Below are 19,206 nucleotides of genomic sequence, written 5' to 3'. Positions count from 1 at the left end.
ATCTACAAGGCACAAAACCGGAATGTAATGGAATACTCTCCAATTGCCTGGATGGGTGCAACTCCAACAACACTCAAGAAGCTCGACACCATCCAGGACAAAACAGCCCACTTGATTGTCACCCCATCCACAAACATTCACTCCCTCCACCACCGACGCACAGTGGCAGCAATGTGTACCATCTGTAACATGCACTGCAGCAACGCACCAAGGCTTCTTAGACAGCACCTTCCAAATCTGCAACCTTTACCACCTAGAAGGACAAGGGCAGCAGATGCATGGGAGCATCACCACCTGCAAGTTCCCCTCCAAGCCACACACCATCCTGACTTGCAACTATATCGCCGTTCCTTCACTGTTGCTGGGTCGAAATCCTGGAACTCCCTCCTAACAGCACTATTACTGTACCTACCCCAAATGGACTGCAGTGGTTCAAGAATGCAGCTCACCACCACCTTCTCATGGGCAATTAGGGATGGTCAATAAATGCTGGTGTGGCCAGCGATGCCCACATCCCATAAACAAATTTTTTAAAAATTTGGCCCATCGAGTCCATGTCAGCTCTCCACTGAGCTATCCAGTCAGTCCCACTCCCCTCTCAATCCCTGTAACCCTTCAACTTTATTTAATTCAAGTGGTCATCCAATTTCCTTTTGAAGTCATTGATTGTCTCTGTCTCTGCTTCCTCCACCCTTGTGCGCAGCGAGTTCTAAGTCATTACTACCTTCTGCATCTCTTGCCCAAAGCATTCAATCTGTGTCCCCTAGTCCTTGTACCATTAGTTAATGGGAACAGTTTTTCCTTGTCTAACTTCTAGCTTTATAAAGCATAAAGTCCCTGATTTTGTACTCAATGCCTCTATTTATGAAGCCCAAGATCCCATATGCTTTACTAACCACTCTCTCAAAAGGAATCTAATCTTGGAGTATACTGTTTGAATTAATGTTCTGATTCACCTAGCTAAATATCTTTTCTAATCTCTCTTTCTCCATCTTCCTGACATTTTTCCTCATCTTTTTCTTTCACCCTCCATTACCTGCATTTTCCCTTCTCAGCACCCACTCCCTCCCTCCCTCCCTCCCTCTCTCTCTCTCTCTCTCTCTCTCTCTAACTCTCTCTCTCTCTCTCTCTAACTCTCTCTGTAATTAACTCTCTCTGTAATTAACTCTCTCTCTAACTCTCTCTCTAACTCTCTCTCTAACTCTCTCTCTAACTCTCTCTCTAACTCTCTCTCTAACTCTCTCTCTAACTCTCTCTCTAACTCTCTCTCTAACTCTCTCTCTAACTCTCTCTCTAACTCTCTCTCTAACTCTCTCTCTAACTCTCTCTCTAACTCTCTCTCTAACTCTCTCTCTAACTCTCTCTCTAACTCTCTCTCTAACTCTCTCTCTAACTCTCTCTCTAACTCTCTCTCTAACTCTCTCTCTAACTCTCTCTCTAACTCTCTCTCTAACTCTCTCTCTAACTCTCTCTCTAACTCTCTCTCTAACTCTCTCTCTAACTCTCTCTCTAACTCTCTCTCTAACTCTCTCTCTAACTCTCTCTCTAACTCTCTCTCTAACTCTCTCTCTAACTCTCTCTCTAACTCTCTCTCTAACTCTCTCTCTAACTCTCTCTCTAACTCTCTCTCTAATTCACTCTCTCTCTCAAACTCTCCAGAACAAGTTTAGTATTCATTTCATTACATTCTCCTAAAACCAGGATAAAAATATGGAGACTGTGAATAGTGTGTGTATTTTTTGTGTGTGCACAGGACGATCAGTGAAACAAGCTGTATGCGATGAATGCATTGACAAACCCATTCAGCAGTTTCCCAAATCCTCCACACTGCATAATTGCTTTAAGATTGATCAGTGAGGGGGAAAAAATGTTGAGTAATTGCATAACTGAAAAGAGCCATTATTCAAGTCACATGCTTTCTCATTTTTTTGCTTTGGAGTACAGTTCCGTTGGGAATGAAAATGGCCACTCCTGGATACAGCTTGTTTGCTTAGTTTATACAGTATATTGCAAACACTTACATGAGTCAGTTTGGTTATTAATGAAAATTGGATTAGCAGCCAGCAAGTGGAGATGTGAAATACAATGCTGGTTTGTTGATTCAGAAGCCAGTCAGTCCAACACAAAATCACATCCAGGCGTGCAGAATTAGTGTTGTTTTTCCATTTTCCTCTCCGTCATTTTTCCTCAATATTTTTACAGTCTTTCTCCATTATCTGAAAGCAAAGGAGGATAACCAAAGAACACAGATTTAAAATAATTGGCAAAGGAACTGGAGGGGAGATGGGAATTTATTTTATGCAGCAAGTTATGATCTGGAATATACAGTCTGAAAGGGTGGTGGAAGCAGATTCAATATTACTTTCCACACAGGAATTGAATATCCACTTAAAAAGATTGCAGAACTATGGGGAAAGAGCAGGGGAGTGGAACACATTGGATAGCTCTTCCACAGAGCCAGAGAACACAGACACGATGGGCCGAATGGCCCCCTTCTGTGCTGTATGGCCCATTGCGCCGTGGACATTGTTTAACCTTGTGTTTGTGGTTGGGTGGACAGCAGGTGTGTTCACGACTGCTGAACGTGGCAGCAGTCTCTTGAAGTGACATGCCCCACCTAGTGTTATCTGCTGTGTGATTGATAGGGCCTGAAGTTCACAGCACAAGCGGAAGCCATTTCCCTTCAGGGTGTCTGAACAAGTTCTTTGCTGGTGCAACTCACAACTAAACTAATTTTCCTGCTGCCTTCCCAGGGCCCTGTGTCTTCCTCTGCTTCAAATATTTATCCACTTTTACCCATAAAAGATGCAGTGGTCTGTTTCAACCTGTAACATGTCATCCCATGTTCTCTGTAAAGGGAGTTCTCTGAACTCTCTTGGGGACCATTACTGGACTGGCCAAAGATAATTAAAATGCAGTATCTTTTTCGGATCCCAGAATTTTTTTTAAAATCAGGATGATAAAGAAGGATTGAAATACAGTCATGTTTAAGTTTCAATAGATCATGAATTAGTTTTACATTTGTGCTAGTCACGAATTAGTCAAATCCTAAAGTTCGTGATTGCTTTACCAAGGAATCTTCTGCCTGAATCTAGATTATTTATGCATCCGAATTCCTGTAAACTGGAGATATGTAATTGTCTCTCTTGTTAATCACTGACTCGGCAATAGTTTTTCCCTACTCACTCTATCAAAAACCATTAGTGTCAGCTGTGGCTTAGTTGGTAGCACTCTTGCCTCTGAGTCGCAAGGTTCCAGGTTCAAGTCCCACTCTAGACCTTGAGCACAAAAATCAAGGCTGACACTTCAGAGCAGTATTGAAGGAGTGCTGCACTGTCCGAGGTGCTGTCTTTCAGATGAGACGTTAAACCGAAGTCTCATCTGCTTGCTTGGGTGGACATAAAAGATCCCATGGCACTATTTCGAAGAGCATGGGAGTTATCCCTGGTGCCCTAGCCAATATTTAACCCTCAATCAACAAGACAGATTATCTGGTCATTATCACATTGCTGTTTATGGGAGTTTGCTGTGTGCAAATTGGCTGCTGCATTTCTCGCATTACAAAAAGTACTTAAAGGGCTGTAAAACGCTTTGAGAGGGCCAAGGGTCGTGAAAGGGGTTATATAAATGAAAATCTTTTTTTCTTTTATTAGTAATTTTAAAAAGCCCAATGAAATCACAACTCTACCTTCTCCTTTGTAGTGGCAATGATCCCAATAGCTCAAGTCTTTGTTCAGAACTGCAATTTCCCATCCCTGGTATCAGTTGGTGAATTTATGTTGTATATAGTTTCTAAAGCTTTAATGTTCTCTCTCTCTCTGTAATGGGATACCCAAAATAACACACAGTCCTTCAACTATGGCCAAACTTGTTTTTGATAAATGTATCATTACTTCTTTACTTTCTGCCCCGATTTATAAAATCCAAAATGCCATTGCTTTTCAAATAGCTTCATCTGCCTGCACTTGCACTTTTAAGGAAATATGGGCTGGATTTTACATCGGGTGGACGGGAGCTGGCCACTGATGTAAAATTCGGTAGCAATCCTGCTTCCGCCGAGCCCGGGGATACGTCCTTCGTTTTACAGGTCCCTGGGCTTTAACTGTTCCGAGGCGGGACTTCCACCCGCTTGAGGGAGGAAGTCTCACCTCATTGAGCTGCCGGCCAATCATCGGGCCGGCAGCACTTAGTCTCAGCAGCGCCACTGAGAGCGGTGGCCACGGCTGGGACTGCGGCCCAGCCGAGGACATAGAGCCAAGAACAAAGAACAGCACAGGAACAGGCCATTCAGCCCTCCAAGCCTGCGGCAATCTTGATGCCTGTCGAAACTAAAACCTTCTGCACTTCCGGGGTCCGCATCCCTCTATTCTCATCTTATTCATGTATTTGTCAAAATGCCTCTTAAACGTCGCTATCGTACCTGCTTCCACCACCTCCCCCTGCAGCAAGTTCCAGGCACTCAAATCTTTGACAGAAATCTTTGTATCCTCATTGGCTACAGGTGAGGTCCCAGAGGACTGGAGAATAGCCAATGTTGTTCCTTTGTTTAAGAAGGGTAGCAAGGATAATTCAGGAAATTATAGGCCGGTGAGCCTTACGTAAGTGGTAGGGAAATTATTGGAGAGGATTCTTCGGGACAGGATTTACTCCCATTTGGAAACAAAGGCACTCACCACCCTCTGTGTAAAGAACTTGCCTCACACATCCCCTGTAAACTTTGCCCCTCGCACCTTAAACCTATGTCCCCCAGTAACTGACTCTTCCACCCTGGGAAAAAGCTTCTGACTATCCACTCTGTCCATGCCGCTCATAACTTTGTAAACCTCTATCATGTCGCCCCTCCACCTCCGTCGTTCCACTGAAAACAATCTGAGTTTGTCCAACCTCTCCTCATAGCTAATACCCTCCAGACCAGGCAACATCCTGGTAAACCTCTTCTGTACCCTCTCCAAAGCCTCCACATCCTTCTGGTAGTGTGGCGACCAGAATTACACGCAATATTCCAAGTGTGGCCTAACTAAGGTTCTGTAGAGCCGCAATATGACTTGCCAATTTTTATGCCTCGACCCATGAAGGCAAGCATGCCAGATGCCTTCTTGACTCCCTTATCCACCTGCGTTGCCACTTTGTGACCTGTGGACCTGTACGCCCAGATCTCTCTGCCTGTCAGTACTCCGAAGGGTTCTGCCATTTACTGTATAACTCCCACCTGTATTAGATCTTCCAAAATGCATTACCTCATATTTGTCCGGATTAAACTCCATCTGCCATTTCTCCGCCCAAGTCTCCAACCGATCTATATCCTGCTGTATCCTCTGACATTCCTCAACACTATCTGCAACTCCACCAACCTTTGTGTCGTCCGCAAACTTACTAATCAGACCAGCTACATTTTCCTCCAAATCATTTATATATCCTACAAAGAGCAAAGGTCCCAGCACTGATCCCTGTGGAACACCACTAGTCACATCCCTCCATTCAGAAAAGCACCCTTCCACTGCTACCCTCTATCTTCTATGACTGAGCCAGTTCTGTATCCATCTTGCCAACTCACCTCTGATCCCGTGTGACTTCACCTTTTGTACCAGTCTGCCATGAGGGACCTTGTCAAAGGCTTTACTGAAGTCCATATAGATAACATCCACTGCCCTTCCTTCATCAATCATCTTTGTCACTTCCTCAAAAAATTCAATCAAATTTATTTATTTAGAGATACAGCACTGAAACAGGCCCTTCGGCCCACCAAGTCTGTGCCGACCAACAACCACCCATTTATGCTAATCCTACATTAACCCCATATTCTCTACCACATCCCCACCATTCTCCTACCACCTACCTACACTAAGGGCAATTTACAATGGCCAATTTACCTATCAACCTGCAAGTCATGACCTCCCCTTCACAAAACCATGCTGCCTCTCGCTAATAAGTCCATTTGTTTCCAAATGAGAGTAAGTCCTGTCCCGAAGAAACCTCTCCAATAATTTCCCTACCGCTTACGTAAGGCTCACCGGCGGGCAGCTTGGGAGCCTCAGCTGCCCCAACGAGAGAGGTGGGCACAGCTGAGACAGCTTGGAGACCATAAGGGCTCCTCAACAGGGAATCATTGAAGGTGGCAGGGCTGGAGGAGAAAGCAGCTAATGAAACATACGGAATCCTGGGTTTTATTTTTTGTTAACTCGTTCTTGGGATGTGGGCATCACTGGCATAGCCAGGATTTGTTGCCCATTCCTAATTGCTCTTGATAAGGTGGCGGTAAGCCGCCGCCTTGAACCGCTGCAGTCCATGTGGGGTAGGTACACCCACAGTGCTGTTAAGAAGGGAGTTCCAGGATTTTGACCCAGCGACAGTGAAGGAATGGCGATATAGTTCCAAGTCAGGATGGTGTGTGACTTGGATGGGAACTTGCAGGTGGTGGTGTTCCCATGCATCTGCTGCTCTTGCTCCAAGTGGTTGAGGTTGTGGGTTTGGAAGGTGCTTTCGAAGGAGCCTTGGTGAGTTGCTGCAGTACATCTTGTAGATGGTACATACTGATGCCATTGTGCATCAATGGTGGAGGGAGTTAAATAGTTATAAATAGTGGAGGGAGTCAAAAAGTTATAAATAGGGGCATAGAGTAGAAAAGAAAGGAAGTTATAGTCAACCTGTATAAAACACACTTTCAGCCTCAACTGGACTATTGTCTCCAATTCTGGGCACCACACTTTAGGAAGGATGTGAAAGTATTAGAAAGGGTACCGAAAAGATTTACAAGAATGTTTCCCAGGGATGAGGAACTGCAGTTAGGTGGATAGATTGGATAAGTTGTCCTGGAGAAGAAAGGATTAAGAGGAGATTTGATAGAGCTGTTCAAACTCATGAGGAGTTTGGACATAGTTGGTGGAAGTGTTGAGACCAGAGCTCCGACCTAAGGTCATTGGCAAAAGAAGCAACACCGACATAAAGAAAAACTTTTTACACAGCGAGTGGTTAGGATCTAGAATGCAGTGCCTGAGAGTGTGGTGAAGGCAGTCGTGCCACATCCAGTCATGAATGGTGGTGGACAATTAACCAACTAACATGAGGAGGTGGCTCCACATACATCCCCATCCTTAATGATGGGGGAGCCCAGCACATCAGTGCAAAAGACAAATCTGAAGCATGTGCGTCTATCTTCAGCCAGAAGTGCCAAGTTGATGATCCATCTCGGCCTCCTCCTGAAGATCCCAGCATCACAGATGCCAGTCTCCAGCCAATTTGATTCACTCCACGTGATATCAAGAAATGACTGAAGGCACTGGATACTGCAAAGGCTATGGGCCCTGACAACATCCTGGCAGTATTACTGAAGGCATGGGTTCCTGAACTAGCTATGTCCCAAGACAAGCTGTTCCAGTACATCTACAACACTGGCATCAACCCGGCAATGTGAAAAATTGCTCAGGTATGTCCTGTACACAAAAAGCAGGAGAAATCCAACCCGGCCAATTGCCGCCCATCAGGTATCATCAATAGTGCTATCAAGCGGCACTTACACAGGAATAACCTGCTCACTGACGCTCAGTTTTGATTCCACCAGGGCCACTTTGCTCCTGACCTCATTACAGCCTGGGTCCAAACATGGACAAAAGAGCTGATCTTCAGAGGTGAAGTGAGAGTGACTGCCCTTGACATCAGGGCAGCATTTGACCGAGTATGGCATCAAGGAGCCCGAACAAAACTGGTCAATGGGAATCGGGGAAAAAACTCTGCTGGTTGGAGTTGTATCTAGCACAAAGGAAGATGGTTTAAGTTGTTGGAGGCTAAACACCTAAGCCCCAGGAGGTTGTTGTAGGAGTTCCTCAGGGTAGTGTCCTAGGCCCAACCATCTTCAGATGCTTCATCAATGATCTTCCCTCCAGCATAAGGTCAGAAGTAGGGATGTTCCCCGATTGCACAATGTTCAGCACCATTCACGACCACCTCAGATACTGAAGCAGCCCATGTCCAGATGCAGCAAGACCTGGACAACATCCAGGCTTGGGCTAATAAGTGGCAAGTAACATCCACACCACACAAGTGCCAGGCAATGACCATCTCCAACAAGACAGAATCTAACCATTTCCCCTTGATATCTTCCTGCAGCCTACAGCTATCCTCCTCGCTATCAACATCCTGGAACTTACCATTGACCAGAAATTGAACTGGTCTAGCCATATAAATGCTGTGGCTACAAGAGCAGGTCAGAGACTGGGAATCCTGCAGCGAGTAACTCACCTCCTGTCTCCCCATTGCCTGTCCACCGTGTACAAGACACAAGTCAGGAGTGTGATGGAATACTCTCCACTTGCCTGAATGGGTGCAGCTCCAACAACACACAAGAAGCTCGACAGCATCCAGGACAAAACAGCCCACTTGATTGGCACCCCATCCACCACCTTCAACATTCACTCCCTCCACTACCGACGCACAGTGGCAGCAGTGTGTACCATCTACAAGATGCACTACAGCAACTCACCAAGGCTCCTTTGACAGCACCTTTCAAACCTGCGATCTTCATTGATGAAGCAGCTGAAGATGGTTGGGCCTAGGACACTACCTTGAGGAACTCCTGCAGTAATGTTCTGGGACTGAGATGATGGACCTCCAACAACCACAGCCATCTTCCTTTGTCATAGAATCATAGAAAGTGTAAGGCACAGAAAGAGGTCATTTGGCCCATCGTGTCTGTGCCGGCTGAAAAACAATCCACCTATTCTAATCCCACCTTCTAGCATTTGGTCCGTAGCCCTGAAGATTACTTGAGGTGCATATCTGGACTCCTTTTGAATGAGTTGAGGGTTTCTGCCTCAACGACCCTCCAGGCAGTGAGTTCCAGACCCCCACCACCCTCTGGGTGAAAAAGTTTTTCCTCATCTCCCTTCTAATTTTTCTACCAATCACTTTAAATCTATGCCCTCTAGTCACTGACCTCTCTGCTAAGATGAATAGGCCCTTCACCTCCACTCTATCCAGGCCCCTCAAAATTTTATACATTTCAATCAGATCTCTCCTCAGCCTTCTCTGTTCCAAGGAGAACAACCCCAGCCTATCCAATCTTTCCTCATAGCTGCAATGTTTCCAGTCCTGGCAACATCCTCGTAAATCTCCTCTGTACCCTCTCTAGTGCAATTACATCCTTTCTGTATTGAGGTGACCAGACCTGCGCACAGTACTCAATGAGTTATACAGTTCCAGCATAACCTCCCTGCTCTTATATTCTATACCTCGGTTAATAAAGGATAGGATTCCATATGCCTACTTAACCACCTTATCGACCTGTCCTGCTACCTTCAGGGATCTGTGGGCATTCACTCCAAGGTCCTTCATTTTCTCCACTTCTCAGTATTTTCCCATTAATCGTGTATTCCTTTGCCTTGTTTGACCTCCCCAAATGCATCACCTCACACTTCTCCAGGTTGAATTCCATTTGCCACTTTTCTGCCCATCTGACCAGACCATCAGTATCTTCCTACAGCTAACCTCCTCACTATCTATCTACCACACAGCCAATCTTTGTGTAGTCTGCAAACTTCTTGATCATCCTCATTACATTTACACTCAAATCATTAATATATACCACAAAAAGCAGGAGACCCAGTACTGAGCCCTGTGGAACACCACTGGAAACAGCCTTCCAAGTCACTCAAACAGTTATGACACCAACCTGCAGAAAGTTTCCCCCTGATTCCCATTGACTCCAGTTTTGCTAGGCCTCCTTGACGCCATACCCAGTCAAATGCTGCCTTGATGTCAACGGCAGGCACTCTCGCCTCACCTCTGGAGTTCAGCTCTTTTGTCCTTGTTTGGGTCAAGGCTGTAATGAGGTCAGGAGATGAGTTTCCCTGATGGAACCCAAACTGAGCATCACTGAGCATGTTATTGCTGAGCAAGTGCTGCTTGATAGCAATGTCGACGACCCCCATCTATCACTTTGCTGATCCAGAGTAGACTGATGGGGCGGTAATTGGCCGGGTTGTAATTGTCCTGTTTTTTGATCACAGGACATACCTGAGCAATTTTCCATATTGCCGGGTAGATGCCAGTGTTGTAGCTGTACTGGAACAGCTTGGCTAGGGGCGCAGCTTATTCTGGAGCTCAGGTCTTCAGTGCTATTGCCGGAATGTTAGAATCATAGAAAGTTTACAGCACAGAAAGAGGCCACTTGGCCCATCATGTCTGCAGCGGCCGAAAAACAAGTCCCCCAGCCTAATCCCACCTTCCAGTATTTGGTTCATAGCCCTGCAGGTTACGGCACTTGAGGTGCATATCCAGACATCTTTTGTTGAGGGTTTCTGCCTCTACTACCCTTTCAGGCAGTGAGTTCCAGACCCCCCACCACCCTCTGGGTGAAAATATTTTTCCTCATCTCCCCTCTAATCTTTCTACCAATCGCTTTAAATCTATGCCCCCTAGTCACTGACCTCTCTGCTAAGGTGAATAGGCCCTTCACCTCCACTCTATCCAGGCCCCTCACAATTTTCTACATTTCAATCAGATCTCCCCTCAGCCTCCTCTGGTCCAAAGAGAACAACGCCAGCCTATCCAGTCTTTCCTCATAGCTGCATTTTTCCAGTCCTGGCAACGTCCTTGTAAATCTCCTCTGTACCCTCTCTAGTGCAATTACATCCTTTCTGTAATGAGGTGACCAGAACTGCACACAGTACTCGTTGTGGCCGAACCAATCAGTTATACAGTTCCAGTATAACCTCCCTGCGCTTATATTCTATTCCTCGGCTAATAAAGGGAAAGGAGTCCATCTGCCTTCTTAACCACCTTATCGACCTGTCCTGCTACTTTCAGGAATCTGTGGAAATTCACTGCTAGGTCCCTCACTTCCTCTACACTTCTCAGTATTCTGCCTTTAATTGTGTATTCCTTTGCCTTGTCTGACCTCCCCAAATGCATCACCTCACACTTCTCCAGGTTGAATTCCATTTGCCACTTTTCTGCTCACCTGACCATTGATATCTTCCTGCTATCCTCCTCACCATCAACCACACAGCCAATTTTTGTGTAGTCTGCAAACATCTTGGTCATGCCCCCTACATTAACATCCAAATCGTTAATATATACCACAAAAAGAGACCTAATACTGAGTCCTGCGGAATGACACTAGAAACAGCCTTCCAGCCGCAAAAACACCCATCAACAATTACCCTTTGTTTCCTGCCACTGAGCTAATTTTGTATCCAGCTTGCTACATTTCCTTGGATTCAATCGGCTTTTATTTTTTAACCAGTCTGCCATGTGGAACCTTGTCAAAAGCTTTGCTAAAACCATGTAGATGACATCAACTGCACTACCCTCATCTATCTTCCTTGTTACTACTTCAAAAAATTCAATCAAGTTAGTCAGATGAGATCTTCCCTTAACAAATCCATGCTGACTATATTTGATTAATCCTTGCCCTTCTAAGTGACAGTTTATCCTGTCTGTCAGAATTGATTGATATTGTCAGGGCCTTTGCAGTATCCAGTGCCTTCAGGTGTTTCTTAATATCACGTGGAGTGAATCGGATTGGCTGAAGACTGACATCTGTGATGCTGGGGACCACAGGAGGAGGTTGAGATGGAACATTCACTCGGCACATCAGGCTGAAGATGGATGCACATGCTTCAGCCTTTTCTTTTGCATTGATGTGCTAGTCTCCCCCATCATTGAGGATGGGGATTATTTGTGGATCCTCCTCTTCCTGTTAGTTGTTTAATTGTCCACCACCATTCACAACTGGATGTGGCAGGACTGCAGGGCTTAGATCTGATCCATTGGTTGTGGGATCACTTACTCTGTCTATCACATGTTGCTTATGCTGTTTGACATGCAAGTAATCCTGTTTTGTAGCTTCACCAGGTTGACACCTCCGTTTTAGATATGCCTGGTGCTGCTGCTGGCATACCCTCCTGCACTCTTCATTGAAACAGGGTTGGTCCCCCAGCTTGATGGTAACGGTAGAGTGAGGGATATGCCAGACTATGGAGTTACAGATTGTGGTTGAGTACAATTCTGCTGCTGCTGATGGCCCACAGCGCCTCATGGATGCCCAGTTTTGAGTTGCTGGATCTGTTTGAAATCTATCCCATTTTTATAAGTCATTCATGGGCATCGCTGGCTAGGCCAGCATTTATTACCCATCACTAATTGCACTTGAGAAGGTGGTGGTGAGCCACCTTCTTGAACCACTGCAGTCCATTTGGGATACGTACACCCACAGTGCTGTTAGAAAGGGAGTTCCAGGATTTTGACCCAGTGACTGTGAAGGAACAGCCAAAAAATGGCAGTCTATTGAACCACTTAAGTGGCCACTTAACGGCCACGTCCCACCTCTGTGGGCATTTTGTCTGCGTTAGGAGGGTGCCACTGCATGGGGAGACCACCAGTAAACCCTGGCAGCCTCCAAGCAGGTTCTGGGGGGTGGGGGAGCACCCCTTTATGGGTGCCCCATGGCTCATGGCGAGGTCACCCAGCGGCAATGGCTGCCCCGCAGCAACAGCACCGCTGGTGCACCGCAACACCCCATCTCCCCCCCTACCGCTGATCACCGGGGCCTGTCTGCCTGGCCCTAACATCCCCCAATCCAACTCACCAGTCTCCAGGGGCACCTTGCCATTGATGCCCCCTTTCCCTGAAGCTGCAGCCTCAGCACTGGCCACCACTAGAGGGCTTGGCAAACCTCTCTGCAGCTGCTTACCTATCACCAGATGCATGTAAATCACATCTGGATATCTTGTGTTAGACATAAGAATGACAAGAAACTCCTCTATGACCTCAAACTGTATGATACAGATGTAAAAATACAGAATCTGTTCCTGATTCTGTGTTTCTTCCATATACCTAACTCTGTGCCCCACCCCTACCCCCACCCAAAAGCAAATCCAGGCAAATTGTCTTTATGGATGGGTTCCAGAAATTTTCTCGATTGCTTGACAGCATATGTTCTTGAGAACTGACTATTTTGGACAGGTGGTAAGTGGTGTTGGTGGCTTCCACTTTTCATCTCTCGACTGACCGCAAATAAATTTTGTCAGAAATGGTCTGTCAGTCCCTGAATATTTTTTAGGGTCAAATAGACAAATGACAGGTTTTCTCGTGGATTTTTGAAAAAAAGGAAGGTAAAATTTTTATTTAAACATCAAAATCTGAATTGTTCGCAACCTTTAACCATTCATGTATTCACACCCATAAAGATAAATAGAAGGGAAAGGGTAAGATGCAACTAAAGTCCCAAGTGATGTAAGACATCGTGGTTCACAGAAGCCTGTTGAATCTTCTCGGGAGGAACATCTTTTCAAAGGTGCAGGCCTGGATGTTTGCAGTCATGAACTTGGTGAGGTGTTGTAGGTTCCTGGTGGTTAAATCTTCAGTCTGGAGGCGCTGGTCACCTTTTAAGTTCTCTGCTGCAGCAAGTTGACATATAGTATCAGCAGCAGGGCTTCTTCCTAAGCTGGACCGATCTCTCAGCCTTCGGTTGTAACTGGCTTTCTTGGGTCTTTGGTTGATCTTCCCTCTCTCCCCAGAGGGCTATCTTTTAAGGTAAAAGTCTATTACATTTGAGTCCCTGTCAGGTGGCATGGGGCCCTCTTCCCCTTGCATGACCACACAATGGTCCAGGATATGGAAGCCATTGCTATCTGTTGGTATCTGGATGAGGACCGTTCTGCTACAATGGTGCTACTTCACACCTGTTCATCTTGATTTGGGCTGTGGGCTCAATCAGTCTACAGAACCTTTTTTTAGTTCATTCCTGTAGATAGGAGTTATCAACATGTAATGGGCTCCTCTCAGTTTCAATGTGTTTTCCTCAGAGCTAATTCAGATGCAGTTAATGACTTTATTAATAGTACAGGAAGGGTCACCTGACCTCTACTCCATTTTGTCTGTGGTACAAATGTGCCCATTTTCTTGTGATTCAGTTTAAGAGCTGATTTTTTTTTAAATTTCATAATTCTTCCTGTTCATTGTTTATTTTATCACTGTTCCTTCCGAGCACGACATGACTGTGACACTTCACCTTGCACGGTTCCCTCTGAATGGAACCATAATATCTGGTAATAACTTGCTTGCACTGTTGACATCCCACATTAAATATATTTCCACTGTTTGCCTAATGTAACTCCTTTCCATATAGAAATGTCTCAGAGCTTCATGTAGTGAATTAATTTTGGGGTGTAGTGACTGTTGTGTAGATAACCTCCAAATATCGATGTGATGGCTGGTCAATCCAGATTTGTTTTGGTGCTTATTGTTTGAGAGAGGAATGTCGGCTGGGACACTGGGAGAATGCAATACTCTTTGCCAAATTGTGTTGTGGGATGTTTAAGGTCTGTGTGAACAGGCAGACGAATATTCAGTTAATTGTCTCATCTGAAGCTTGGTATTATTTTGACAAACCACGCTTTCTCGGGACTACAAACAAAAGCAAAATGCTGTGGATGGTGGAAATCTGAAACACACACCGGTAAGCAGGTCAGAAAGCATCTGTGGAGGAGAGAATCAGAGTTAACGTTTTAGGTTGATGACCTTTTGTCAGGAATGACCTGGAGTGTTGACCTGGATTGTACATGCTTATGTGCTTTCCATGTGGCTATCAAAGGAAAAGTTCTAGAGGATTTATTTGTGAACATGACATCCAGGCTGAGCATGTTTGGGAGAGATGCACTACTCAGTTTACCGTACCTGACCAGCAGTTTGTTATTGACCCAGAAGGTGGTGCTATCTTCCTTTGTGTGACCCTACTGTTCATAACTCCACTGCGGTTACCTGGCACATTGGTGCTGACACATAAGAAGGAACATTTACTTTCCAGCTGTCTGCATGTTGACTTTTCCTCTCCTCCTCCCTCTCTCTCTCTCGCGCTCTCTCTCTCACTCCAGTTTTCATCAACTGTTGTTGGGATTACAGTTCCACAGGTGCCAGCAGCACCCTGGCATTTCATATAAGTAGTCATTCTTCATAGGAGACTCTAGACAGCCAGAACTAGCTTCTTGTCTGAATTGGAATCCACCTAGCCAGTTTCAAGGTAGGAAGAGCTTATCGTGAAGTTCTTCTTCCCCACTCGAGCTTTCCTGCCAGGAGTGATGGACATTGAATGTGTCCATGTGCAAGTTGCAGGGGATTTAAGGGAATAAATAATTTACTGTATTTCCCTGCCTTTCTAGGGAGACAGAAGGGGACAGTTTGGGAATTAAATGGCCGCTTTGCCTTGTGCATTAGATCACAGAGCTCTTTAACATAAGGCAATGGGGAAGATTGAACTTTTCTCAAAAATAAATTGTTTTTGCTTCACCCAGCAGTACTGTTTCATACCACTCTACTGAGTCACAGCAAATGTTCTCCGGCCCACACCTCCAACCTTTCCACCTCACCTACCTGAGGTGAGTGACCTGGGGGACCCTGGAAATGCCACCAGGGAGACCACCGCCATCATCTGCGTTAGTCTCCCTCTGGAGATCCTCTGAGGAGGGGAACATCAATGGTTGGAAATCCTGTCCCAATGCACTTCCCCAGTGGGAAAACAACCAGGTAGGGAAGCCTAGACCAGGGTGTTGGTGGACTGTTTGTCTGCAGAGGGCATCATGACTGCCTGTTTCTGCCTTCAGCTGATTGCTTTCCAGCTGCAGTCATTTGACAGTGAAAAGGAGTGGGATGCTACCTGGTTTTTCCTTTCCCTAGCCCTGGGGGGCAAAGGCAATTGTGTCATCCTAGATGAGAGCAGAGATCACTCCTGGGACATTCTTGATCCTGATGACTGGGTCACATAATCCACTTGCAAATGAGCAGTCACATTGTGGGGCCTGTGCATGGATTGTTCCCGATTCGTTCCAGTGAGTTAATCCATTGCAACACAGTAAAGGTCCCTGGTAACTTTTTATTCCATCATTCAGGTGTGCAGTTCAGCTGCTTGTTCTTAGTTTCATTACCTCATCCTATTGTGTTTGGCAGATCTCTAAATAATTCCCTGACTCCTCTTGTGGACTTTGTTTCCATCAGTATTAACTGTAGTTTGGTGAATGTTTAATGTAGAACCCTTTCTATAAACAGCACCTTTCTTCTGACCATGTTTGCTCTGCAATTATTGGAGTTGGTTTCGCCAGAAATGGATTGGGCATTTGTTAGCTTCTACCAAATGATACAGTTAGCAGCTGTAGACCTCTTACATATTTTAAGGTGTGTGTTTGTTCTGTTGCTCGGCAGGTCCTTGGAGCACAGCGAGGTATGCATTATGTTCAGACTGTTTAATTAGCACAGTGTTCTGTAATTCTCACTGACCTGTAGTTACTGTAATATGAGGTCACAGAGTCATTTAATATGAAAAATACCTGTCAGGTTATGAAACTCTGGTGTTTACGTCAATAAAAGTGTCTATTTTGCTCTAGTTTTCTTATGGCGATTAATTTTGTTAAATAGTGAAATCTTATTGAAAGGCAGGTCTGACCAGCTGTTAACGGCAAAAGTCTAATGACTCTCCCAGTGATGTATTAAAGAAAATACTCCCAAGATAAGGCCCTAAATATGGGAAAGTTGTGAAGAGGACGTGAGGCTACAAAGGGATATAGATGGGTTAAGTGAGTGGGAAAAGATCTGGCAAATGGAGTATAATGTGGGAAAATGTAAAATTGTCCATTTTGGCAGGAAGAATGAAAAAGAGGCATATTATCTAAACGGTGAGAGATTGCAGAGCTCTGAAATGCAGAGGGATCTGGGTGTCCTAGTGCATGAATTGCAAAAGGTTAGTATGCAGGTTCAGCACGTTATTAGAAAAGCTAATAGAATGTTATCATTTATTGCAAGGGGAATTGAATACAGAAGTAGGGAGGTTATGCTTCAGTTATACAGGGCATTGGTGAGACCACATCTGGAATACTGTGTAGAGTATTGGTCTCCTTATTTAAGGAAGGATGTAAATGTGTTGGAAGCAGTTCGGAGAAGGAATACTAGACCAACACCTGGAATGGGCGGGTTGTCTTATGAGGAAAGGTTGAACAGGCTAGGCTTGTATCCACTGGAGTTTAGAAGAGTAAGAGGCGACTTGATTGAAACATGTGTGATTCTGAGGGGCCTTGACAGGGTGGATGTGGAAAGGATGTTTCCCCTTGTGGGAGTATCTAGAACTAGGGGTCACTGTTTAAAAATAAGGGGTCGCCCATTTAAGACAGAAATGAGGAGAACTTTTTTCTCTGAGGGTAGTGAGACTTTGGAACTCTTCCATATAAAAGGCAGTGGAAGCAGAGTCTTTGAATATTTTTAAGGCAGAGGTAGATAGATTCTTGATAAGGAAGGGGGTGGAAGGTTATCGGGGTAGGCGAGAATGTGGAGTTGAGGGGTTACAATCAGGTCAGCCATGATCTTATTGAATGGCAGAGCAGACTTGAGGGGCTGAGTGGCCTACTCCTGCTCCTAATTCATGTGTGTACCTCCCACCAGTCTGAAAATGTTCTTGGTTCCTTCTCCTATCCACATTCCCTTTAATATTGTATAGAATCATTCTATCAATATGTCTTATATTGGTGCATTATCAAATGCCTGTTCAAAATCCATTATCACAATATTTACTGCATTTTGTCTATTAGTAATTCTAGCTTTGTTTCCAGCTCAAGGAATTGGTGGACAATTTCTTTACAAGATATGACCTAGTTGAATTTTGTCTGTTGTTCTTTATACTGACTATGCCCAGGATTTAACTCAGCCTGGGTCACATCCACTCCTTGTCCCTGAATATTGCAGGGACTGATATATGTTCAGAACTTGAGATCTGGAGGAGTTACAATATTTTTTCATCAATAAGTAACAGAGAGTCTCTGTATGGAGCACTAATTGAAGCTGTAACAAAGGGAGTGCCGAAAAGCATCTGTTTACCCAATTGAATTCAGTTGTATTGGTTTAAAGTTTCATCCTGCTAACACCTGTGACAGTTAGCAGGTCAGAAGAAGTGCAGGATGTGAAATATTCACAATTGGCTGCCAGTTTTCCTGGCAGGTATGGATGTGGCAGCTGATCAGTACAGTACTCTGGGTCTGTGATCTGAGAGACGCCTGTCTGCAGTGTAACACTGTGGGTCTGCAATGGCAGAGACGTCTGTCTGCAGTGTAACACTGGGTCTGTGATCGCAGAGGCACCTGTCTGCAGTGTAACACTGTGTGTCTGCAATGGCAGAGACGTCTGTCTGCAGTGTAACACTGGGTCTGTGATCGCAGAGGCACCTGACTGCAGTGTAACACTGGGTCTGTGATCGCAGAGGCACCTGTCTGCAGTGTAACACTGGGTCTGTGATCGCAGAGGCACCTGTCTGCAGTGTAACACTGTGGGTCTGCAATGGCAGAGACGTCTGTCTGCAGTGTAACACTGGGTCTGTGATCGCAGAGGCACCTGTCTGCAGTGTAACACTGTGGGTCAGCAATGGCAGAGACGTCTGTCTGCAGTGTAACACTGGGTCTGTGATCGCAGAGGCACCTGACTGCAGTGTAACACTGGGTCTGTGATCGCAGAGGCACCTGACTGCAGTGTAACACTGGGTCTGTGATCGCAGAGGCACCTGTCTGCAGTGTAACACTGTGGGTCTGCAATGGCAGAGACGTCTGTCTGCAGTGTAACACTGGGTCTGTGATCGCAGAGGCACCTGACTGCTGCGTAACACTGGGTGTGATCGCAGAGGCACCTGACTGCTGCGTAACACTGGGTGTGATCGCAGAGGCACCTGTTTGCAGCGTAACACTGGGTCTGTGATCGCAGAGGCACCTGACTGCAGCGTAACACTGGGTCTGTGATCGCAGAGGCACCTGACTGCAGCGTAACACTGGGTCTGTGATCACAGAGGCACCTGACTGCAGCGTAACACTGGGTCTGTGATCGCAGAGGCACCTGACTGCAGCGTAACACTGGGTCTGTGATCACAGAGGCACCTGACTGCAGCGTAACACTGGGTCTGTGATCGCAGAGGCACCTGACTGCAGCGTAACACTGGGTCTGTGATCGCAGAGGCACCTGACTGTAGTGTAACACTGGGTCTGTGATCGCAGAGGCACCTGGCTGCAGCGTAACACTGGGTCTGTGATCGCAGAGGCACCTGACTGCAGCGTAACACTGGGTCTGTGATCGCAGAGGCACCTGTTTTCTCACTGTGACAGAGACTGTAATCTGAGACATGGCTATTTGCAGTGCTACATTGTAGCAATAGTGTTCACAACTTTAGTACATTTATGCTACCATTGA

General features: G+C 45.6%; 1 protein-coding gene across 3 annotated transcripts in view; it reads left to right on the top strand.

Annotated features, from left to right (window-relative positions):
• rtn4ip1 (reticulon 4 interacting protein 1) overlaps positions 1-19,206 on the top strand; it is a 50,561-nt gene that overhangs the window by 21,457 nt on the left and 9,898 nt on the right. Inside the window, exon 9 of one of the 3 annotated variants that reach the window (XM_068027056.1) lies at positions 8,104-8,328. The exons of the other annotated variants lie outside the window; for them this stretch is intronic. Coding sequence (XP_067883157.1) covers positions 8,104-8,313 — 210 coding nt within the window. The 3' untranslated portion in view covers positions 8,314-8,328. Of the gene's footprint in view, positions 1-8,103; positions 8,329-19,206 lie in introns of those variants that run through there. 3 annotated transcript variants of the gene reach the window in all.

This window comes from Heterodontus francisci, chromosome 3 (assembly GCF_036365525.1).
Source record: "Heterodontus francisci isolate sHetFra1 chromosome 3, sHetFra1.hap1, whole genome shotgun sequence".
Lineage (NCBI taxonomy): Eukaryota > Metazoa > Chordata > Chondrichthyes > Heterodontiformes > Heterodontidae > Heterodontus > Heterodontus francisci.
This window is presented reverse-complemented; position numbering and strand designations above follow the sequence as displayed.